At 41.1% G+C, this 22068-nt stretch overlaps 1 protein-coding gene across 4 annotated transcripts; it reads right to left on the reverse strand.

Annotated features, from left to right (window-relative positions):
* Positions 1–1989: 1989 nt before the first annotated feature.
* etv1 (ETS variant transcription factor 1) lies at positions 1990–20711 on the reverse strand (the record flags this gene model as incomplete). 4 transcript variants are annotated; one of them, XM_079239974.1, is made up of 12 exons in its annotated part: positions 1990–2211; positions 3037–3138; positions 5458–5627; positions 6009–6077; positions 6170–6238; positions 8316–8563; positions 9463–9651; positions 10281–10410; positions 15446–15499; positions 19697–19744; positions 20100–20190; positions 20667–20711. In XM_079239974.1, the coding sequence occupies 12 exons, from the start codon at positions 20709–20711 to the stop codon at positions 1990–1992; spliced, it is 1437 nt and encodes a 478-aa protein (XP_079096100.1). The 4 variants fall into 4 exon arrangements, with proteins under 4 accessions (XP_079096100.1, XP_079096101.1, XP_079096102.1 ...); XM_079239975.1 differs by lacking the exons at positions 19697–19744; positions 20100–20190; positions 20667–20711 and adding an exon at positions 18874–18934; XM_079239976.1 differs by lacking the exons at positions 15446–15499; positions 19697–19744; positions 20100–20190; positions 20667–20711 and adding an exon at positions 18874–18934.
* Between the last annotated feature and the right edge of the window lie 1357 nt (positions 20712–22068).

Here is a 22068-nt window from a genome sequence, read left to right on the forward strand (position 1 = left end):
AAGCAATTAAACAATGCTTCCTTAAATTAGTCATTGATTTTTAGCAATAGTGACACTTTAAAGAAGGAAATAATAAGTTTAAGGGAGTGTTGCTGGTTTTTTTTTTTTTTTTTCATTACTGCCGTCAGAGCAACAGAAAGAAAAAAAAAGGACAAACTGTTCACCTACATGAGAAAGTGCTGCTTTAAATTAGTCATTGATTTTCTCAGGTGTCACTTTGGTTAAATGTGTTGTGGTTGGGAGTTTTCTCTCCAAACTGGAAACTGACAGGAGCTTCGAATCGGATCGTTGGACCTTCGACTTTTGTCATCTTTGCAAATGTGGGAAAATTTAAGTGTAAAAAATCTTTAGAAAAATGAAAATTTTCTGAAAACTTGTGAGATGGAAGTAAATGCAAAGCAAAAAGGACAACTCTTACTTCTGTAAAACATCTGGAAAGTGGACATAATTTAGTTTTCAGAATGATTTTATTACAGAATCTTTTCCTATTGCCAATCCCATCCTGCACACATGAACCTCCAGAACAAAACCTCAACAGACCACTTTTTTTTTTTAACGCTTGAATCGAAGAAAAATAAAATGAGTAATAATAAATAAAAATGAAAGCAATCTGCCACACGCTTTCCTTTTTCTTTTGACTTTTTTTTCTTCTCGAGACTAGAAAATACACTTACAATTTGAAGCAGCAACAAAATGTGCATTTAACCTGATTATACAATGAAACATTTTCATATAACATGATTGTTTTTTATTCACCACATTATAAATCTCTTAAGTAGTTCCTGGTTTTTTTTTTTGTTTTGTTTTTTGTCATTCGAACAAAAATCAACCTTTTAATGGCAATGCAACTTTTTTTTTCTTTTTTTTAAGCAAAAAATATACACCTCATGTTCACCTGGAACAAAACAGAAACATTTGAAAGGAAAGATTAGATGTTATGTTAGATTTTTTTCAAGCTTTTTTTTTTTTTTATCATTTATACTCATGAAATCAAATTTTTTTTTTTTTGTTTTGTTTTTTTTAGTTTTTGAGGATGCAAACGTTATCCTGAAAGTGAATCCGACTGCTGTATCCACTTCTCCTGTACATAAACTTTTACCTGTTATTCAAACCAGCTTCTGAGTTGCTCTACAGCAGCTTGCGGAGCTTCGCTGATTCGTCCTAAACACACTCCGTTCACATGTGATGCAGGAAAAAGTCGCTTGGTTTCCTCTGTACAGTTCTGCTGCGTCCCCGCGTCACAAAGTCTCGCCTTCGCTCGACTAACAAAGTCGGGTTTTTTTGTTTTTTTTCCCCTTTTCAGTTCATGAGGAACCGATCCAGTGGAGTTTATGTCTTTACAGCAAACACACCTACATGATGAGATCTACAGTTTGACTGGACAAAGGGGCAGAAGTCGCTGATGATCAGATCTGCTGGCTCAGCCTTCTCACCAAAGGCTAAACGTCTCGTTTTCAAGTCTTTAATCTCGTCTCTTCTCACTGGAGCTTTTCCAGCATGAGAGGCATACGTAGGGGATGATTCAAGGACAAGCCTGAGGAATAAAAACAAACCAGAACAGGAGTCATCCTTCAGTTTGCTTCACGTGTAAATGAGGTCAAAGTTTTAGAACTTTAGCCTCGGGAGGGGGGGGTGAGGGGGGGGAGTCGAGTCCGATCTCACATGCTCGGAGTCAGAGGAAAAACACGCTGGAGGATTTCCGGATTAATCTACAAACATGAGTCAACTGCACAGCGAAGCACCGTCCGTAAAGTGCACGCTCCATCCTGCTGTGCAGCCTGGACGTCAGATAGAGCAAAAGGAGGATGTGTGTGTGTGTGTGTGTGTGTGTGTGTGTGTGTGTGTGTGTGTGTGCGTGTGTGTGTTCGGGCTGTGATAGTCTCAGGTGTACGGATGAGGCGGTGGGGCAGCAGGGTAAGAGTGGAGGTGTGTGTTCACCAGTGTGTGTGCTTGTTCAGGTGAGGGGGGGGGGGGGGGGGGGGGGTGATGTTAATAAACGTAGCCCTCGCTGTAGGGGTGCGGCTGGCAGTAGGGCGCTTCCTGCACGTACGCCATGTTCTCATCGAAGTGCGACAGCGGCACCGTGTCCTCCTCGTTGATCTGCCGCTCCATGTCCGTCTTCAGCACCGGCCGCTGATTGTCGGGGAACGCCATGGAGAACAAGGCCTCGGGGTCGCACACGAACTTGTACACGTATCTCTCACCGGCCACCTGCAGGAAGACGGACACGTTTTACCGCTAATGCAGCCGAATCGTCAAACTCCTCCTGCTAACGGGCACGAAAAAAAACGTAGAAAACTATGATTTACAGAGAGGTAATACTTCTGTGTTCCTTATGGAAATGACTTCCAGGAGTTTCTATTTAAATGAATGAAAATAGATGAGTCATGATTATAATAGTTCCAGTTTTTAACTTCATTTTGCCTGATTGCTCATTAAAATGGATAAATCCTGCAGGTGTTTAACTCCACACACTGAGACTTAAAGGTGGAATATGTAAGATTTTCAATATTTTCAAAATAAATTAACTAATAAAATAACTACAATCATAATTAAATAGTTTTTTAAACATGTAGGTTCCAGTCTGTCCATATTTGATGCGTTATTAAATTACAAGTTTAATTAATGACAAATTACTTTTTTTTTATTAGTAGGCAAACATTTAAGAAGGGTCTTTGTCATTAATTAAACTTGTAATTTAACAACACATCAAATATGGACAAACTGGAACCTACATGTTCAAAAAAACCTTCTAATTATGATTGTAGTTATTTTATTAGTTAATTTATTTTGAAAATATTGAAAATCTTACATACCCCACCTTTAAAGTCTGAGGAGTAGAAAAAGCTCCACCTCCTCATTCCAGCAACCTGAAGGGGGGGAGCTGGCACATTAAATACACGTGTTAAGTATGTGTAAAAGCTCAAAGCCATGACGTAACGTGTCAGTTTGCTGAAAAAAAACGGTGAAAAAGGATTTACATCTCTCTTTTTTTAAAAAAAAAAACTCTCCATATTTGAAGTTTTTTAACTTTACCTTTTGCATGATTCCCTTCTCGTAGTAGTAACGCAACGATCTGCTGAGTTTGTCATAATTCATCGCCGGCCGATTCTTCTGTATCCCCCATCGACGGGCCACCTTGGTCACAAACAACACAAAGATGTTCAGTAAACAAAGGCGAGACGTCGTACCCAGGCGTGCACGCTCGACCTGATTCCTCCACATGAACAGCTTTACCGTTAAAGAAAGTTATTCATTCTTGTTTTCCTTGCAACAGTAATTATCCGGCGTCCAGCCTGAGCAGACCTGACCAGGGATGTGTTCATTAGGAGCTTGTCACACACCCAGCTGAGAAGGCAGCAGATGTTACAGCACCTGTCTAGCAGACCACCCACCATCCGGCCTCGCAGTCCAAACCCACAACCCCGCAGCCTTCTCTTCAGCTTCTTTTTCTTTTTTTTTTTAAACCAAAATCCCATTTTCATGCCTCCACAAACACTGAACTGGTGTCTTTTTGTCCACTAACATGCCACACCTGCCTGCTACGACGGCAGAAGCCGTTAGCTAACGGTTGTCCTGAATGCAGTTGGTCACCTGATGGCATGAATGGACCCCCCTGTTAGCTGCAGCTGGCCCGTACCTCCAGACACCATCGGGCTACGTGGACCACTGCCACACACTCCTCCATTTCCTCCTCTCTACAGCCCCACCCCTCCCATGAAGCCTCCCACAGTGACTGAGCCCCACTGTGTGTGATGTGGGCACACACAGACCCAGCCTCTGTTTCCTTTTCAAAAGGCTCAGCCACCAACGTGGGATGTATTTTTAGGACTGTGTCCTGTGAAATATATAACTGGGACAGAAAATGAGGGTCAGTTAACTGGATGAGGGTGCAAAACAAACAAAACTAGATAAAAAAAATCCAGGACTGGGCACGTTATTAGTAGAAAATAACTATTAATTCATCTGATCTTTACCATTATTTCTGTTCAAATCCACATTTTCACCACGCAGCCGTGCAAAGTAAGTAAGCTGCAAGTTCACTTTATTTCAGCAATAATTTAAAAAAATGTACGTTTATATATTTGTTTTTATCTAAAATCCTGCTTCAAAACATTTTTTAAAGACTAAAATTGCAGTTAAAAACCATAAAATACTTTTTTTTTTTTTACACTGAAGTGACACCAACAAAAAGAATGACTGGAACCAAGCTGTTTAGTTTAGCGCCTATACTTAAAATCCAGCAGTTTCTTTTCTCTAAAACAGGTTTTCATGGATTAAAGACTTGTTGCAGACCAACTATTTACCTGGCCCACTGTTACTGGACCCTTGCCGAGGCAACAGGACCATTTAGTTGCTGGAGAACAGTACGGCTTCATAAGTTTGTAACTGATCAGAAATAAGTGAATCTACAGCTATGAAATGATACACAACATTTAAAAGTCAAGAATCTTACTTTTGCAACAGTGTGGAGGTAGTTGGAAGGCAGACTAAGTAGAACACATGTTTATTTGCAGTAACTAGTACCAGGATGTTGATGAATGTAACTGAGCTGGTCTTCGGCTACTCAGATTCCACTCATAATCAGTGTTGAAGTGTCGTTACGTGATTCACAACCCACCATATCCAAACACTAATACCTGATTCAGGAATGAAAACTTTATTCTGTGCTGCATGTTTTGCATCATCCTGAAATCCTGCGTCAGCCAATCAGGTCACCCGAGGTTGTGGGGGAGGAGCCAAGTGAGACGCATCAACAGATGTTTTTTTTTTTTCCCCCACATAAATTATGTTAATTTTCAAGTTTTTATTTGAATTTTTATTATTTGTTTAATTTATTTATAAGTTTTATTTGTTGGTTTTCTCTAACTTTTATTCGTTTTATCTGCAGTTGATCAAATGAGAAGTCAGTCAAGCTAATTTCTGCTCACTTAAAGACAGAAAAGTGAATTTTTTGCCACATTATGACAAATTAAACCTCAATTCTAATAATGTATAAAAGATTTTCACATTGCCTTTGACATCAGATTATTTACATTATTACTGACATTTTATGAACTTTTGAACATTTGTCTGGAACAGGTTTTGCTGACTTGCTTCATGTAACTTTATGACGCAAAACTGACACTGTAAAAAAAAAAAAATCACAATATTTCCACACCTTTAAAATTATTTAAGTTTTCCTTAATAGCTAAATGATGCTCTTCCGTTGGCTCTCACGGTTAGCTTGGTCTATTTGACAGAAACAGTTATTGCTTACTAAACTGGGGAGCAGTTTGACCAGAATCTGCTTCCAGATGTTAACTACGCTAAAGAAATACAAAGAAACGAGAATAAATGGAAAAGTCCATTTAGACTCTGTAAAGACAAATATCAAGAAGCTGTGAAAAACCCTGAAAACTGTTTTGAAGAAGCAAAAGTAAAGGCAATTAATCGCTGTGTTTCCAAGTCTCTCACCTCTTCTGGCTCGATGAGTTTGAACTCCATGCCGCGACCAGTCCAGGCGATGAAGTGGGAGTTGGACGGGTCGTCCAGCAGAGCCACCAGGAACTGCCAGAGCTGCAGCGAGCCTCTGCGCTGGTATGACGGACCCTCACGGTACAGAGCCGACTCCTGCTTGATGTCACCTACAGAGCATGGGACAAATCAGTGATGCACCATGGATGTAAATGCAAGGCCGGATTATCCAATGGATATTATGGGCCGAGGGGCCCACGCCCACTTGGGACCCATGTGGGGTCCACGTAGGACAAACACCAGCAGTTTGGACATGAAACAAAATGTACATAAAAGCCAGATAGTTACACCACAGTGTCTAGTGTAATGCTACTGGTACCATTGTCTGAGAGATGTTAGAAATGTCGTTTCACAGTGTATCATTCACAATTTTCGCAATGTTGTGGTGGGGACGGGGGCCCTTGGAACACTCTGGGCCCATGGGGCCTCTCAACTTTTAATCCGGCCCTGCGTAAATGAGCACATCAAGCTACTTCCTGAAATTTTCTCACCTTCAACCTTTTCTGGTACTACGCAGGTGTCGTCATAGAAATGCCTCGCCACTTTATCAAACATACAGCCTGAAAGACAAGATAAAGAAAAAAAAGACTATTTGATATAATATTTAGTAAAAGTGCAGCAGCACAGCATCCACACGTATCATGGTTGGTACCTTCAGTCCTGTTAGTGTGAGCCAGATAGCCGTCTTGCCGTAAGTAGACAGAATGGCAGCTAGGCACTTCTGCTGAAACCCAGGCAAGAACGAGAGTGGGTGTTAAAGAGCCCGAAGGCGGCATTAAGAACACTATCTCAGTTACCTGAGAGCAGTCAAAGCCTGTTCACTCAATGCACCACTGGCTCTGATTAAAGGAAAGGCCCTGGAGCGTCGGCATAGCGATGGCTCGCAGCCACGGGCGAGCTTACTGTATCTGCTGCTAATACGCCCCCCGAGCGTCTCCACTCTCCACACAAGGATTTCTTACTGAATGCAAAAACACGAGCTGACATGATGTAAGTTTTTCATAATGCGAAGACGCGATATGATGCTTTTACACGTTTTTTTTTTTTTTTTTCTTTGATGGAAACTAAATAAACCAGCAGGTGGTGGGTTTTTTATGTTCAGAGAATGTTGTGCCAGCGCAGCCAAAATCACTGGGATTCAAAGACCACCAGAGCTTGTTTACTCGATTTCCCTCTCATTGTAGGTGAGAATCCAGCATGAATACACCTGGGATTTCTTTGGTTTTCCCACAATAAACATCTCAGTAGTCTGTTGTGACATAATGTCACATAACGCTATGTGTACGGCGATAACAGCGACATTAACATCAAAAAGTGACAACAGTGTTGATGTTTTTGATGCATCTCACTGGTTGTTTCACTAAACTCACCATGGTTCAATGAAGCAGCTTCTTATACTGAAGTATTAAGATTTTAAATAGTTTGTGTTTGTCATCAACTCCTAAAACGCTGGTTTTGTGTCATTTTTAAACCATGAAATGGACATTTTTAATCCCTTTTTGGTGTTTAAAATCAACAAGACATGCCAAATCCTCTAATTCATGAAGGTTCCTTCACCTGTGTATGTCTGCTTTACTAACTGGCTTTACTGGGTAGGTCGAAACCTCCCACAACACAGAAACGGTTCTACAATAAAAAAAAAACAAAAAAACAGCCAAACAGGTTACAAAGTGAATATTCAATAAACACACTGAGGCCCTTCATTTAGGCCCATAAACATTTCTCTGAGCTTCATCAAAGTAATGGGCTTGTGGAGGAAATTGCTGCTAATGAAATTACCAGCTCCCCTCCCATCCTCTCCAACAGGCCTGCTCCAGTCAACATGCTCTGCTGTGACTCCTCATAAATCCACTCCCATGCTGCATCATGCATGTGCAGCACAGCTCCGGCAGCAAGACCACCCTAAAACTTCAATTAATACCTTTTCTCCTTTTTTTTAATTTTTTTTTTATTAAAGAAATGTGATCCTTTCCTGCTTTTATCGGGTTTCAAACACAAAAACGATGCAATAACGCAGCTACTAAAATCATTTAAAAGTTTAGGTGATGATGTGAACACACATCCTCAGCAGTAAAAGGTCTTTGAGCTGAAGTCCACGTGTTTTTACTGGAACCATCCACTAGTGTTGATTGGAATTAAGAAGAAAACACAGCAGAGAAAGTCTTTAAACACATCTATGGTGCTGGAAAGCGGGAAAACGCTCCCAAAAACCAACAGTTATCTGGCTTTTCAGCGATAAAGAAGCGCCGAGCTGCTGTTAGGCAAACAGACAGTAAAAGAGATATGAGAGGCCCAGTGTTTTCCTTCAACTGGTCACCATGGGGCTGCTTTTCCCCCTGACTGGTTACACACTCTCCTCCAGCTCGTCTCTCCTGGGTCCGCTCTCCGTCGCCTTGTGAATGAACCCAACAGTCCAGCGAATGTTCATTCATGTCCTGATGTAGCCTCGGGCTCTGCAGAGCCCCATGATGATGTCCCTTTACTCTTTAACCAAAGGGAGTGGACAAGCGTGGGAGGGCGGACTCTGGACTGTGACCAGGCAAAGCCCCCCCCCCCACCCCCCCCACCCGCGCCCCCTCTTTTCTATTAGAGCTCCACAGGAAATGGTAGAGAACAGCACAGACACCCAGAACCCCTGCCCTAATAATGGGCAAACTCAATAAACGCCGCTCCCTCCCATCATGTCTCCTCTCATTCCTGAAATGATAATCCTCTGGAAGAAAAGCGCTGCTTGGCTCTTTCACTTACCAGACATGAAAACGAGCAAAAATTACTAAAAACCAGCAACTTTCTCTCACCTGAGTCGTAGGTGAAGTCTCTCGGTTCCTGCTTGATCATCATGCCGGAAGGGTACCCGTGGGGGAGCGGCGCGCCCATCATGGCCGGGTGTTCGAAGAGGGGGTCGGGGTACTCCTGCTTGAAGCCTTGAGGAGGGAAGGGGATGTTGGGCTCCGACATCTGCCTGTGGTAGATGGGCCGGCTGTCCCGAGCCATCGTCGGCGGGGAGGGGAACGAGTGGCACGGCTCCGAGAGCTGACGCCGAAATCTGGGGCAGACAAAGTCACTGTTTATTCCCAGAGACAAACCACCAGACACCTGAACCACAGGCTGCCATGAAAAACAACCAAGAAATTATTTAGGAATCTGGTTTACACTTTCAGAAAAAAGACGCAAATCGTACCATGTTTGTACTGGTGAGTACTTACTTGCACTTTGGCACTACTTTATAAAGACCAGTACTGTACATCTAGGATCATCTATGCTGATTTAGCTACACTAGAAAGTACAGCAATACCTTTAAAGGTACTATGATCCTAGATCTTTAATCTGAGTGTACTACATTCCCTCTTTTCACTAAACTGACTTGAATGTGACATGAAATTATTAGAGAGAGGAAAAAAGGCTAAACAATGGCAATATTTTCCTCAATAAACTGAGCTGATAACTATATTCGGATACATTTCAATCATATAATCACATCAGACCAATAACTACATTCATAAGTAGTTGTGTAAGAAAATTATATAAATAAATTAAGAAATTAAATGGCTAAAAAGAAAGATGCTCAACCAACATTGGTATGTATTTTACTGATAAATTCAATTAATAATCAACATAATGGAGAATTATTTGCTGTCATATTTATATGTACATATTTATGTTTCTTAATTTAAGAAAGAAACTGAAAACTTTTCCATTTATTTTCTAAACTTCGTTTCTGCTGAATGATTACAGGAAGTAAGGTTTGACGATTAAACAATGAGCTGCTAACGGTTGTTGTTTGTTGTGTTTATGGGTCAGATTCACCCAGAGAAAGGAATTAGGTTGTAAATCAGACTCTGGTGTGCATCTGCTCCTGTAACCTCATCATAATCTGTTCTGAGAACAACCTGCAGCTCGGAGTCCCACGTGGAGACGTGATGGAAATGTGAACGGCTGCAGTACCTGTGGTCCATCGAGTAGGCGTTGTCGGGGAGAGGCTGCGAGGACGATATGTGGGCATATGTTCTGTCTGGTTTGGGTGTCGGGGCTGCCTTGGGAGAGCCATGGTGAAGGGGGGACACAGGGGTACTGCAGGGGGGCGTCACGGGGCTGGAGGGCTTCATTCCTGCGGGGTGCTTCTGCTCATAGGCACTGCGGTGACAACAACGACAAAAATGAAAGATTCGTCCGATGCAACCAGCGTTTGATTTGTTAAAACGAAGACTTCAACACACACACACACACACACACACGCACACGAGACGGATGCTGCTGCATTTAGTTTACAGAAATGACTCAAAGACTGATATTAATTAGGTCAAAATTTAACGTTGCTTTTTTGTTCATAAGAATTTATAAAAATCAGGAAAAGTTTTAGGCTTTAAAACGAAGTAAATGCGAGACTTTGCCTCTGTGTTCGCTGTCTGATGACATAAGCTGCATGCTTATGTCATCATTTCACTAAGCAAGTAGGTTTGATTCCATCATGTGATTCAGATACATACACAGATAAATACACATTACTCAAACTGCACCAACTTAGTTTAAGTGGAAAAAAAAACATGAAAGAGTCACGTGACGACACAGAAGTTTGACTTTACTTTCAATAAATTAAACACAATCTGTTTCTGGTATTATCAGTAACTCATTCTGATAGATATAAAGATGAAATACTGCAAAAAAAAAAAAGGTCTAAATTACTATGTGTGACCAGGAATAAAGCCTCATTCATAAAATGTAAGACGCTCTAAGTGATGTGAAGTATCTGCGTGGGCGCCCACCTGATGCTGTACGGGCACTTCTCTCCATACTGGAGTTTGAAGGGCCGCTCCTGACTGCAGTTGGAGTTCAGCTCCGAGCACGGGCTGTGCAGCTCCCTCTTGATCTTCAGCTGCAGTCCGTGGAAAGCCACTGCAATGCAAGCAGATCACATCACAGATCATATCTTTGATGCTTTGTAAAGTTATTTTTTTCCGCCGTTCTCAGCCTTCTGGGGAATATTCACAACAGAATATTATCTGTGACGGTGAGAAAGAGTCCCTGAAATGGTTCTAATACGACACCAGAGAATAAAATGGTCCCAATTCACACTACCGTACAGTTAGCGGCTACTTATCAGGGGGCAGATATGGAAGAAAAATTAGCATAAGCCAACATCACAGATTAAAATAACCTTGTGACGGCTAAATTAAGCTTAAAAGGTTGCTTTTCTGGGCCTCCGTCTTCCAACGGATTTGACATCTCAGGCCATCGCTTACACAAACAACTCACTTCAAATCTCATTTGTTGGGCTTTTTCCTGGCGGGGGCTCTGTTAGTGAAATATGACAATCATAAAACTGGGTGTGTGGCGAGCTCCTATAAATGCTTTATCTGCTTTCAGCTGGCTGTCAATACGTTCCAGACGACAACAACAGGGCTCATTGATCTGAAAAGGGAGGGAGGGGTGGGTGGGCCCCCTCTACATATTGCCCCACAGTGAGCTGGCTGCATCTGAGAGGCTGTTAAGTGCCTGATCAGTCCTGATTAACATCCCATCATCTTGAGTCATGATCAACGCTAATCCAATTGACTGCGCCTCTGACGAAAACCCAGTCAGTCAGAATGAAGTCAGGCTCAGGTTTCCTCGCCGATCGCTGTCTCACCGCCACTGCACACAAAGCAGCAGCAGCAGCGAAGCCTTCCCACACCACTCTATCACACACAAGAGAGGGCCAGTCGAGGCTGAAGGGCAGGATTTCTTTTCTTTTTTTTTTTTTACTGACATTTCAGACTGAGAGCTGGCTTTTCCCGGAGTTAAAAGCAAAGTCGCCAGAATTATGATCTGAGAGCACAAGTCTCAAACATTTAGACATTTGAAGACCAAGCAGTGGTCTGGGAATATTTTTCTTTTCAAGAAAAATACAACCAGGAGAGTCTCCCAGTCTGCAAAAGAGTCTAGAAGGGAGGATGTTTTGGGTTTTCTCACGACTGACTGACAGCTGCCGTATGAGCAGGGGTCGATCTGCCAACACCCCATCTGACGCAGAGCAGAGCCCCTGGGGGACGGGCCACACTGGCCCGGCATGACAGAACTCAGGGGTTGTTCGCAGCCCTCGTTGGGGGCCTGACCTTTCCAGGTCATCGATCTGAGGTCAAAGAGACACTTCCTGAGGGGAGACCTTTCACGGCACTGGCATGGCAAAGCCTTGTTAAAAGCTTATGGAGTCAAAACAATATCTTAGCTTTGCCTGTCAAGATTACAATCAGTGTCACTCCAATTACCAGTTACAATAAACACAGATGACTGAGCTTCCTGTTTGATGGCCACCTGATGCAAAACTACACGTCCCCTTTCTCCATTTAGTTCTGAATATCTGAGCTATTCAGTCTGTGAAAATGGTGTTTTAAGTGTTTGTGTCATCAGCTCTTAACAATGGTCTCACGTGTGCAGCGGCACCAGGTCTTAAATAAGAAATGGAAATGTCACAATAGATTTCGTCAGTGGGGTGCCAAGGTACACAAATCGATAGCGAGGGTATTGCCTCTGACTAAAACAGAAACTTCCTTTTTAGTCCAGAATGTCATGCCCATCACCGCTTGATTGCTCTCATTATCTACATATTGATTAACTAAGATGGTAGGCTGTTTAGAAGAAGCTGTTAGAACAATTACTGAGTCTATTTTCAATGCATCTTTTATATACAAAAAAAAAATCTATTTATTTAACTTTGGTTGTCACACCAGATTATATAAAGACATTTGCTTGAAACATTGCAACACATGTTAGTAGAAAATAGGGAAATTGCTCATTTTTGTCTTTTCTTTAAGAAGACATTACTTAAATTTTAGATGTAAGATACATGGCAGTGTTTTTATACCATTTTTAAAGAACTCTTGGCCAAAATTGTTGTATACTCGAAGGAAAAAACTGTTTTTTTGGCAGAACCAGAGCCTACGTTTGGCAGATATTTCTCCACTCCATTCATGAAAAAATACAGGTCTTTTGGCAACAGCGAAAAACCTTCCATTCCATTTTCACCTACTGTAGGTGCTCGCCTTTCCTGTTAAATGATGGAGGCTCAGATCTGCTGGTAACGTGTGGCCTCATTTTACACCTCCTCTACTCCTTCATTCCCTGCTAAGTTATGCTAATGGTAAGCATCTGTGTTGGAGTTCGAGACAAAGAAATTTCTCCTCCTTCTCCTTCAGCCTCAGGACACTTTTTACTTTGAGGCCGCTCACATGCTGCTTCTTTGCCACACTAGTGGAGACTGCAAAGTTGACATTGAGGGAAACTGGCAAAGCCTCTTGAGAAAGGTGATGAGAGGCCATGAGCAAATGAAATAAAATTAGTAGGAGCAGGCTTCATTTCTGATGCAATGTTTAAATCAAAATTAATAACAATGTTTTGTTTTTTTTTCCCCAGCAGTTTTTTTTAACTTCTAAGTGAAAATGAGGGCCTAAATATGAAAATAAAGGCTGTTACTGACACATAAAATTACTTAAAACACTTTTCTCAAAATGAAAGCTATAAAAATATTTGAAAAATACTTTTTTTTTTCAAAAAGCAAGTACAAAATCCATTTTCCTTTTCTCTTTGCTAATGCTAATCATATTGCTATTGTTAATTCTTTTGTTACAAGCTAGCTATAGCCAGCTGAGCAAAAACATACATTTTAACAAGTCAAGTTACTTTTTGAACTAACTACATCTTAGATATTTTGTGTTAATTTGTTCTAAGTTTAATTTCCAGTTAAAAAAAAAAATAAAAAACTGTCAAGCTAACATGCTAATGTTTTCACTTTTAAGCTAACATGTTAATGTAGGGTAATGCTAGTTAGCTAACATGTTATTGCTCGCTTGAAAGAGTGAAAAGGAAGAATGACAGTATTTAAACTATTCTTTCACTTTAATTAGCATAGTTATCTTTAAAAAAAGCTGTTTTCTAAAACAGTTATGGAGAGACTATTGCTAGCATTGAAAATGGGACAAATTGCACACTGTTGCAAATGCTACTCAAATTCCATCTAAGAATGTAGTCAGATATACGTAATACACATGTTGTGATCTGACAGCATCAGACAGATGCTAAATAAATAGGGTCCCCACTGATTACAATAAGGAAAATGTACAAGACTGTGAACTCTAAGTATTTTATGGCGACAGTGGAGCTTTGTTACTGTCTGTTTTCCTCTCATTCTCCTTTGTTTAGGCACAACTTCCTTTCTCTTCCCTGGCCTTCACCCCTTTCACTGCTCTCTATCTCACCAACCGTTCCGTCTCTCGGACTGGTGAAACCCATATGGGAGAGCTGCCGGCTGGGATGCCTGCTCAAGCGCCCAACCACAGTGCCCTCACCCTCCCGCCATCTGTTAGTGCCTCTACAGTCTGCTGCAGGTTTGCCAACAGGACAATTCAGATGGTCAGCAGTCTCCTGCCATCATGGCCACCCACCCTGGCTACCTCTGAAGGACAACAGGACAGTCTTGGTGACCTCTGGTTCGCTACTGTCCTGAACGCCACATAACTCCTCCATCATTGATTTCAGGGAAGAACATTCACATCACTGATTTTAATGTTTTAACAGCATAACAGCTGCAAAGTTATGCATGTTGTGATTTAAACAATGAAACATGTGGCCAGATAATTGTAGAAAAAGTGGATTGAGGCATGAAACTAAATACAAATGTAAAGTTTACTATTTGATTTACTTTACAAAGGTCATCAAAATGCTGAAATAATCATTTAAAAGAAAATGAAACAGGGTAAAGTGTAATCTTTTTAAAAATTATTTTAGATTAAAAAAAAAACGGACTGTTGTGCAATGATCTTGCACTGTGATCTATTAAATAAGGTTATCAGGTCACTGCTCTTGCTTGGTGTCAGATTCTTCCCTATTTAATCTTTTCCCAAATCTCATCTGTAGTGAAACATATTGTGGAATATTTTATCTTTGGCCTGGTGCTCATTAAAAAAAAAAAAAAAATCCTGCCATCATCTTGAGGTTAGAGGGCGTTGAAGACATGGGGAAGATGCAGGGTGTGGACACACACTTTTGTGTTTTTTCTCACAGTTTCATGCACATTTTGGCTCATCTGAAAGACATGTGCTCTCTCTGGGTCCCACTGAGCTCCACTCACTCAATTTCTGTCCCCACCTTGGCACTATTTCCTCCTGAGATGCCCCGTGCCAAGCCACCATTCACCATGTGCAAACACCGTTCACAACCAGGTGATGTTCCATTAAATGCTTTATCCTTATCAATGTAAACCACTGGCTTTGTTACACATTAGAGGATCATTTCTAATTGCTAATTAATAAGTATTCTTGAAGCAGAATTTGTTCTTTTTAATAAAAAAGAAAAAAAATATTGGAAAAAAGTATGGAAAATTATAATGAAGTGGTGTGTGTATGAGGCAAACCAAGATTTAACTGAAATGGTGGACTTAGTACCTAATATGACTCTGTCTGATTTAGAAATTGTAACCACACTTGATGGTTTTCATATAAAAATAAAAACTAAGAAAAGGTTATGGGGAGCATTTTAAAAAAGATCTTATTTAAAAAAAAAATATATAAAAATAAATAAAAAATCTGTTGAAAGCAGTTTTTCTACACTTGGAGTTAAAAATATCATCTCAACCACAAAGAAAAAAAGCTTCAATATTTTGATGTTTCCCTATGCAAATAAGTCACAGTGTAATAATATCTTAGTGGTGGAGAGAGATGGAGGCAGCAAAAGATACGTCCTCTATGCACCTGTCTGCAGACCTGCAAGACTGCTGCAGCTCTCCAGAGAACACTTGTGCAAGTGAAGGTGAGTTTACCGAGAGGCACGGAAAAACACACAACGCCACCTGCACTTTCCACAAGTACAAACACACCAACAAAAAAACAAAAAAACAGGAAAAGGGGTACCACAGATGTTCACACACATAAAAGACGCAACACGGTCTCGTACTCACAATTTTCAGTCTGGAAGTCTGGAACAAACTGCTCGTCATTGTCAGGAACTTGAGCTAAAGATACAAGCAGAGAAGAAGAAAGGTAATGATTGATGATTGTTTGTGATGCTGATGGACAACGCAGCTCTCATCGCAGATCTCTGCCATCCAATATCGTCCTCGTGGCCTGTCTCAGCAGCGTTTATCAGTCCAAGAACATCGTCTCAACAAAAAAACTTCACAACATTTTCCGTTCAGGATTTTTGTTTTTTTTTTAAATATATTTTTATGCAAACAATTAAAAATGTGAAAAATCTGCGGAGACATAGAGACAACTTTAACATGCTTTGACAAGCTCAGAGTCCCAATGAGTGGAACACTTTCAGTAAATAATTTTTCCTTCTTGTTAAATTTCCCAGCAGTTTTTCTTCTGAGCTTCTGCAGACCTTCAATCACGCACCCTCCTTCTCAGAACACACATTTATCTCAACTCTCTCAGGACTTCTCTCCACTGATTTAAACATTTCTGTGTCACATGATAAGCTAAACTCACTCTGCAGTTTATGTGATGCATAAATCTTACTCTAAACATCAATACCTGGCATGAAATAATCACCTTGATAAGCCTTTCAGTGTTAATTTTCCACAAAACATTATAAATTCTTCGAGTAAGTTCCGTTTTCCTACAAAGCTTTACCTGAGAAGGAGATAGTGCTTCACTTTAGCTGACCGTCTACCTCCTAAATCCACTTCCTGAGGTCGCCTTGCCCATTGACTGCTCCGCAGCCATGCCTCTCACTCCTTGCCAGCAGCCAAACACCCATTGTTAACAGTATCTAATTGGCTTCTTCCCTACTGGTGAATCCACCTGTACCTACCGAGTTAGGTCTGTTCCAAACCTTCCAGTGCTTCACCTGCGCTTTCAAACGCCCCTGCACCCAGGCTAATGCTAAAATAATGAAGCCTGCTCCACTTCGGCTCCAATTAAGCATGCACATATTTATATCACACATATTTACACTCTGTGACAGTTCTACCCGTCCCTCAAGTTTTACTCTCTCTGGCAGACAGCAAAAAGAGATTTAAATGTGTCATTAGCACATCTATTTATACACACAATGAGGTGGATCCTCATTATCACAGGATCAGCAACTTGCCTTGACATGTTAGGAGTTTTTGGAAAAAAAAAAATTCACTGATTTCTCACTTTTGTGGCTCTTGGTGTGGTCAGGGGTGGGTTTTTGTTTTTTATTTTTTTGCTCTGCTAATCAGAGGTGTGAATTGGAGAGAGTAAACAACTAACAGAGCAAGAAGAAAAATTGCTCCTTATTTTCTAAATATGTCAAGTAGGTGAAAAAAAGCAGCAAAGATGAATTCATTTCGCTCTCGACTCTGCTCTGCTGAAGCTATCAGAACTCTTCTGTTTGTGTTTATTTTCTACACAAATTGTGTTTTAGCCCGTCTGAATTACTTTCTGATAGAAAAACAAACAGGAATGTGATCTTTCTTTAAGGCTCATGAAGCAAACAATGATAATAATCATACAGATATGTAGAAAGCCCTAACAGGACCAGAAAAGATTAAATGTGAGGATATACTCCACTTAGTGGGCAATCATTTCATTTTACAAGAAAAAAACACAAATTTATTCTGCTAAACCCTCAGAATCACTCTAAATAGCTCTCAAATGAAACTGTTTCAGAAAACAAGACAGCAAGGGGGGGGGGGAACAAAAGAAGAAGCAGCAGTGTTTCTGCGTCCAAAATGAAGTACAGGATGGATGAGTCACTGGTCCCAGTCTGTGAATGAGCCAGCTGATCTCTGCAATGGACTCCTGGAGAGAACGGCAGAGCTGGAGAGCTGCCGCCATTCACAAAAAAGAAGAAGGGAAAAAAAAAGGATAAAAGCAAAAAGTTGCACAAGGCCTGAAACTCCTGGTTTTTGGGTTTTTACTGCAGGAAGAACATGCAGGTTTTAACTTATTTAACTAAAAAATAAAATAAAATAAAAAAATTTAAAAGAAAATTGGGTGCTGAGATAAATGTGTGAGATTTTAGCAAAAGAAAAGAAAAAAAACAAAAAACAAACAAAGTTTGAAATTTGTTTGATTTTTTTTAACCAAACTGAGGAGAAGGAGGTTGGATGGTGGTTTAGAGGATCAGAGATCTGGCCGTCATTTGACAAAGCTTCAAGCTCTCCGTCTGCCGAGTCGGAAATTCAGTCCGTCGCTCATAATTCCTCCTCTTCTTCCAATTACCTGAACTAATAAATCTTAAAAATGGGAAGGTATTCCTTTTCATCTTAATGGACAGGAAGTCATTCATTAAATCTACAAGCTTGAGCCGTACATCATCACATTGATCCGTGACAGGCAGAATTGTAATCCTTAACAGTAATACCTCTTATCAGCTGCCGTCTCTTTTCTCACTTTGGATGCTGAAATATTAAAATCCTGTCTTATTCTTTTACACACCCCGCGGTGTGCGGCGCGACGCCTCCTCTCACCTCAGTCTGCACAGCCGCTCAACTCCTCCAATACCACTTCCAAAGGATATTTCTCATTTTTTAAAAGCTTCTGACTGCACTGCGAGCTTTTCTTAAATGCGTTAAAGAATAGATGGAGCCCGTCAATGATTGAATCTTTTTTTGTCCTCTTAATTTTTTCTTTTTCTTTTGCATCAAAGCGGAAATTTTCCCAACACTTTGTCCGACAAATGTACCTTAATTCTTTCTTTTTAAAATTGATTCAATAAATTGCACGCTTAAAAGTTGGACTTTTTAAGCAGAATTATGGCTTTTCTTAACCACATTCACACTATTAAAGAATAAAACAAGTGTGCAGCTCAGATGTCAACATTTTATAAAAATAAAAGAAAAAAAAATGTATTTATTAATTAACTGCTAAATAGATTTATGACCAAAATATATGGCAAGCTAATAAACATAAAAAGAGACGCTGGTGATTATTTAAGTGCAGATCTGCCTTTGTCTTTGAAATATAATAATAAAATACAGTGAAACTAAAATACAACCACAACTACATTTTTAGACATTTACTCTAGTAAATGTATTTGATTGTACTTTATCAGTTTTAATGAAACACTGCATGCATCATCAAGTGAGCAAATACAGAGTAGTACTGCAGTGAGTTCCTGAAAATTTTACTGCTTGCAAAACTATTTCAGAGTAATTTAATGACTTAACACTGTCCAGATGTACACTATTTACTCTGCAAATATAAAAGCAGATTTAACCTGCTGCAAATATGCACTAAAACGAACATTTTTCTAACTTCAATGCTTTATTCCTCTGTATAAAGACACTTTAAGCTCTCACACTGCATGCAGTCTAAAATAAGTTGCATCTTAGTGAGATTCAGATACAAAAGATGACATGCACACATGCACACAAAAACACGACAGAGATGAACAAATTTTTCCAACACTAACCAAAAGTTCGATGCTGTAGACACGGTGGAAAGAGGACGCTCGCGCTTAAATCCTGAAGCATCACGTCTCAGTTAGACCACAACGAGCAAGTCTTGCCATTAGAGACAAAATATGAAAAAAGCTGAGAGATGTGCAGACATAGATATGTATATAAAATAAAAAAAAAATCTCTTTTGTGTCTCTGAGGCTGACTCTGGTGTTTTCGAAGTTTTGTGAGGAAAAAAAGAAAAAAAAAAAAAAGATCATAGATCCATTTTTTTTTTTTTTTTTTTTTTTTTTTGGAGCCAAGAAATGAAATTGAAGAAGACAAGGTGATGGTACAGTACAGCTGTAGAAGATAAAGAGAGGAGTGCTGAGAGGAAGCAATGAAAGGGGGGGCAGAAGGGGGGGGCAGATGAGAGAGAGAGAGAGTGGGTGAGAGAAAGAGAGAGAGAGAGAGAGAGAAAGAGAGAGCTGGTGGGCTGCAGCAGAGCTCTGGTGGAGGTGGAGGTAGTGGCGGCGGCTGGCGCGTGGCGTGTTAGCTGCTGCCAAAAGCAGGAGAGACAGTGAGCGTCGGAGAGCCTTCTCCTGGTAATTTGTGATGACACTCTCTGGGTAGAGCCTCCTCGGTCTCCCTCAAGACCCCTCGCTCTCAGTCTCTAATGTATGCATGACACACAAGGTGCCTCTTCCACACAGGCTTTTAATTGGACTGCGACGCTAGGCATGTAACTCCAGGCAGCTTTTTCCCCCCCCTCTCTCTCGCAACCTATCCATTTTTACCCATCTCTCCTCCTTTTTTTTTTTTTTCTTTTTTCTCTTGCCTGAGATTTGAAACACTCACCTTCTGCCAGCCAAGTCTCCTGCAGCTGACTGAGGTCCTGGAAGAGCTCTGAGGAGGGAAACCAGAGAAGAGAAGGTTAGAAGACAGTTTAAAAAAAAAAAGAGAGAGAAGAAGAAGAAAAAAAAATAAGCAAACACTGTCAAAGCCCAGGAGAAGCATCAGAAACAACTGACTTCATTATGGGAGGCTGATATATGCTACTGGAGCTCAGTGGGCATGTGTGCAGCTAATAACAAGTCAATTTGTGTGTCTGACCACCGACAGGAGCCGGTGAGAATCATCACAGGCTGCTGTGCTGTAATTGAGATTCTGTAGTTAGCAGCACAGGTGGCCACAAACCAATTGAATTTTGCTAAATGTTTAGAAGCCGTGAAATTAACTTCTCCCTCTGTCCTGCGCCTACCTTCAGTGTCCAAAGCCAGGTCGGACTTAATGAATTTTCTCTTTCTGTCATCTGCTGGTCTCTCCAGGCTTGTGGTCTTTTCTTGCAGCTTCTAAAGGGGAGGGGGTTGAAGAAAAAACAAGAAAGGATATTTTCATTTTCTTCTCCTTGCTGAAGCTGTGATTCTGTTGTTGGCTGCAGCACTTGTGTGACTGACATGGCAAATGAAAGAGCCTCAATGGGCCACTCACTGATGCTTCACTCACTTCTAAAGCCTAACTTATGCAAAAGGAGGTCTGTGCTTCACTTATCAGCCATAATTAAGCTGTAACAAGGTGCATAAGCAATAACACTGTGAAGTAGCAGGCACCTCGTTTATCTGTTTGTCCCTGCTGATTAGAGGGAACTTAAATGGTCCCTGAGGAGGAAATGAGCAGCAGCAGAGGAAAAGCAAAGAAACCAGAAGAAACTTGACTTTAAGAGGAGAACATCTGATTTGTGGGAAATGGGGAAAAAAAAAGCAGGAAAAACCAGCTTGATAAGCTGGTTTTGGTTCAACTTTATTCGTAAAGGCAGCGATTCACTCACTTTGGAGTTACAGTGTGGCACTTGCTGGTCGTGGAATCCATCCATTCTGCACTGTGCACGCGAGCCGTCTCCAAAGTGTCCAGTCTTCTGTCCTGTCAACCTTTTAAAACAAAAGAAAAGAAAAAAAAAACAGAGAAAGAGAAGAGAGAATCAGATGTTTCATGGAGCGGGATGAGATGGGAAGTTCGGTGCGTAAAACCAAGCGCGCGCGCGGAACTAGAGGGCGCAGCGACGTGTTTGTCCTCTGCCTGCAGAAAAACTTGTTCAGCGGGAGGAAGCAAGCAACGAGACGCCGCACTCACCCGCTTTCCTCCGCGCGCAGAGATCCAGAGAGCGGCTGCAGGATGTGCACGGTCCCGGCTGCTGCGTGCGCGTCTCCCTCCAGCTCGCCGCGCGGCTTCAGGGCGGCTTGGCATCGCCTCGCGGGGCCTCCCATGGAAACAAGGCGCACTCCGCTTCCTATTGGTTGTCAATGTCTTTCAGTGGGTCAGATTGCAGGCAGTCAATCACGCACGGCTGCGGGCGGCGCGCACGACCAGAGTCAATGACAGCTTTGTCACGGTGCCTTAAAACAAAAGAGGGAGAAAAAAAATATATTTTTAAACAGTAATAATAAAGTTTTTGTGAAAACAGGAGCAACACTACAAAGTTCAGTAAAAATAACCTCATTATTTATTTCTTTATACAACATTAACGTAAACTGCACCTGCATACCCCCTCACACACACACACACACACACACACACAGTCCTGGTTTTCTCCTCATACAGTGTGTACACACAAACACACTACTCACTTCTCTCCCGGTCAAGTGTGTGACCATGGAAACGGTGTTTTGAAGCGCCTCCAGGGGGACTAGCTGAAGCGCCAGCTCTTCCCTCTTCTGTAAGGGATACATTGTTGAGAGTGCCCAAGACCTACAGAAGGCACTGACCTGGAAGTAAAGCTCAGGTCACCGGCTAAAACTGAGGACAGCTTCCAGGAAACTGAACCCTGTTTTCCAAAACACGTTAAATAAGAGGAATAATCCCAGTAATAACCTGAACGCACTGTTTTCCATGCAGCCACACACACACACACACACACACATTCTGGGCTGTAGACTGATGTAAACTTAAGTTTTACAGAAGCACAATGGGACTTTCTAACCTTGAAATGAAATGTTTTTGGTGTGTATTTGTGGAGGTGATGTTGCTCTGCAGCATCCAAGAGGCTGAGGAACTTTATGCAACAGTCATTTTCCTGCAACACAGAACTTCGACATTTAAACATCAAGTATCACAAAGCTACGATAACTGAAGATTAAATAACAAAGAAAAATGGCTACAACATAACTTTATGCTCCAGACTGAAACGTCATGTCCACCAATTTCACTTTATGCTCTGCATCACATACCAGCAA

Source organism: Telmatherina bonti (genome assembly GCF_933228915.1).
Source record: "Telmatherina bonti genome assembly, chromosome: 5".
Classification (NCBI taxonomy): domain Eukaryota; kingdom Metazoa; phylum Chordata; class Actinopteri; order Atheriniformes; family Telmatherinidae; genus Telmatherina; species Telmatherina bonti.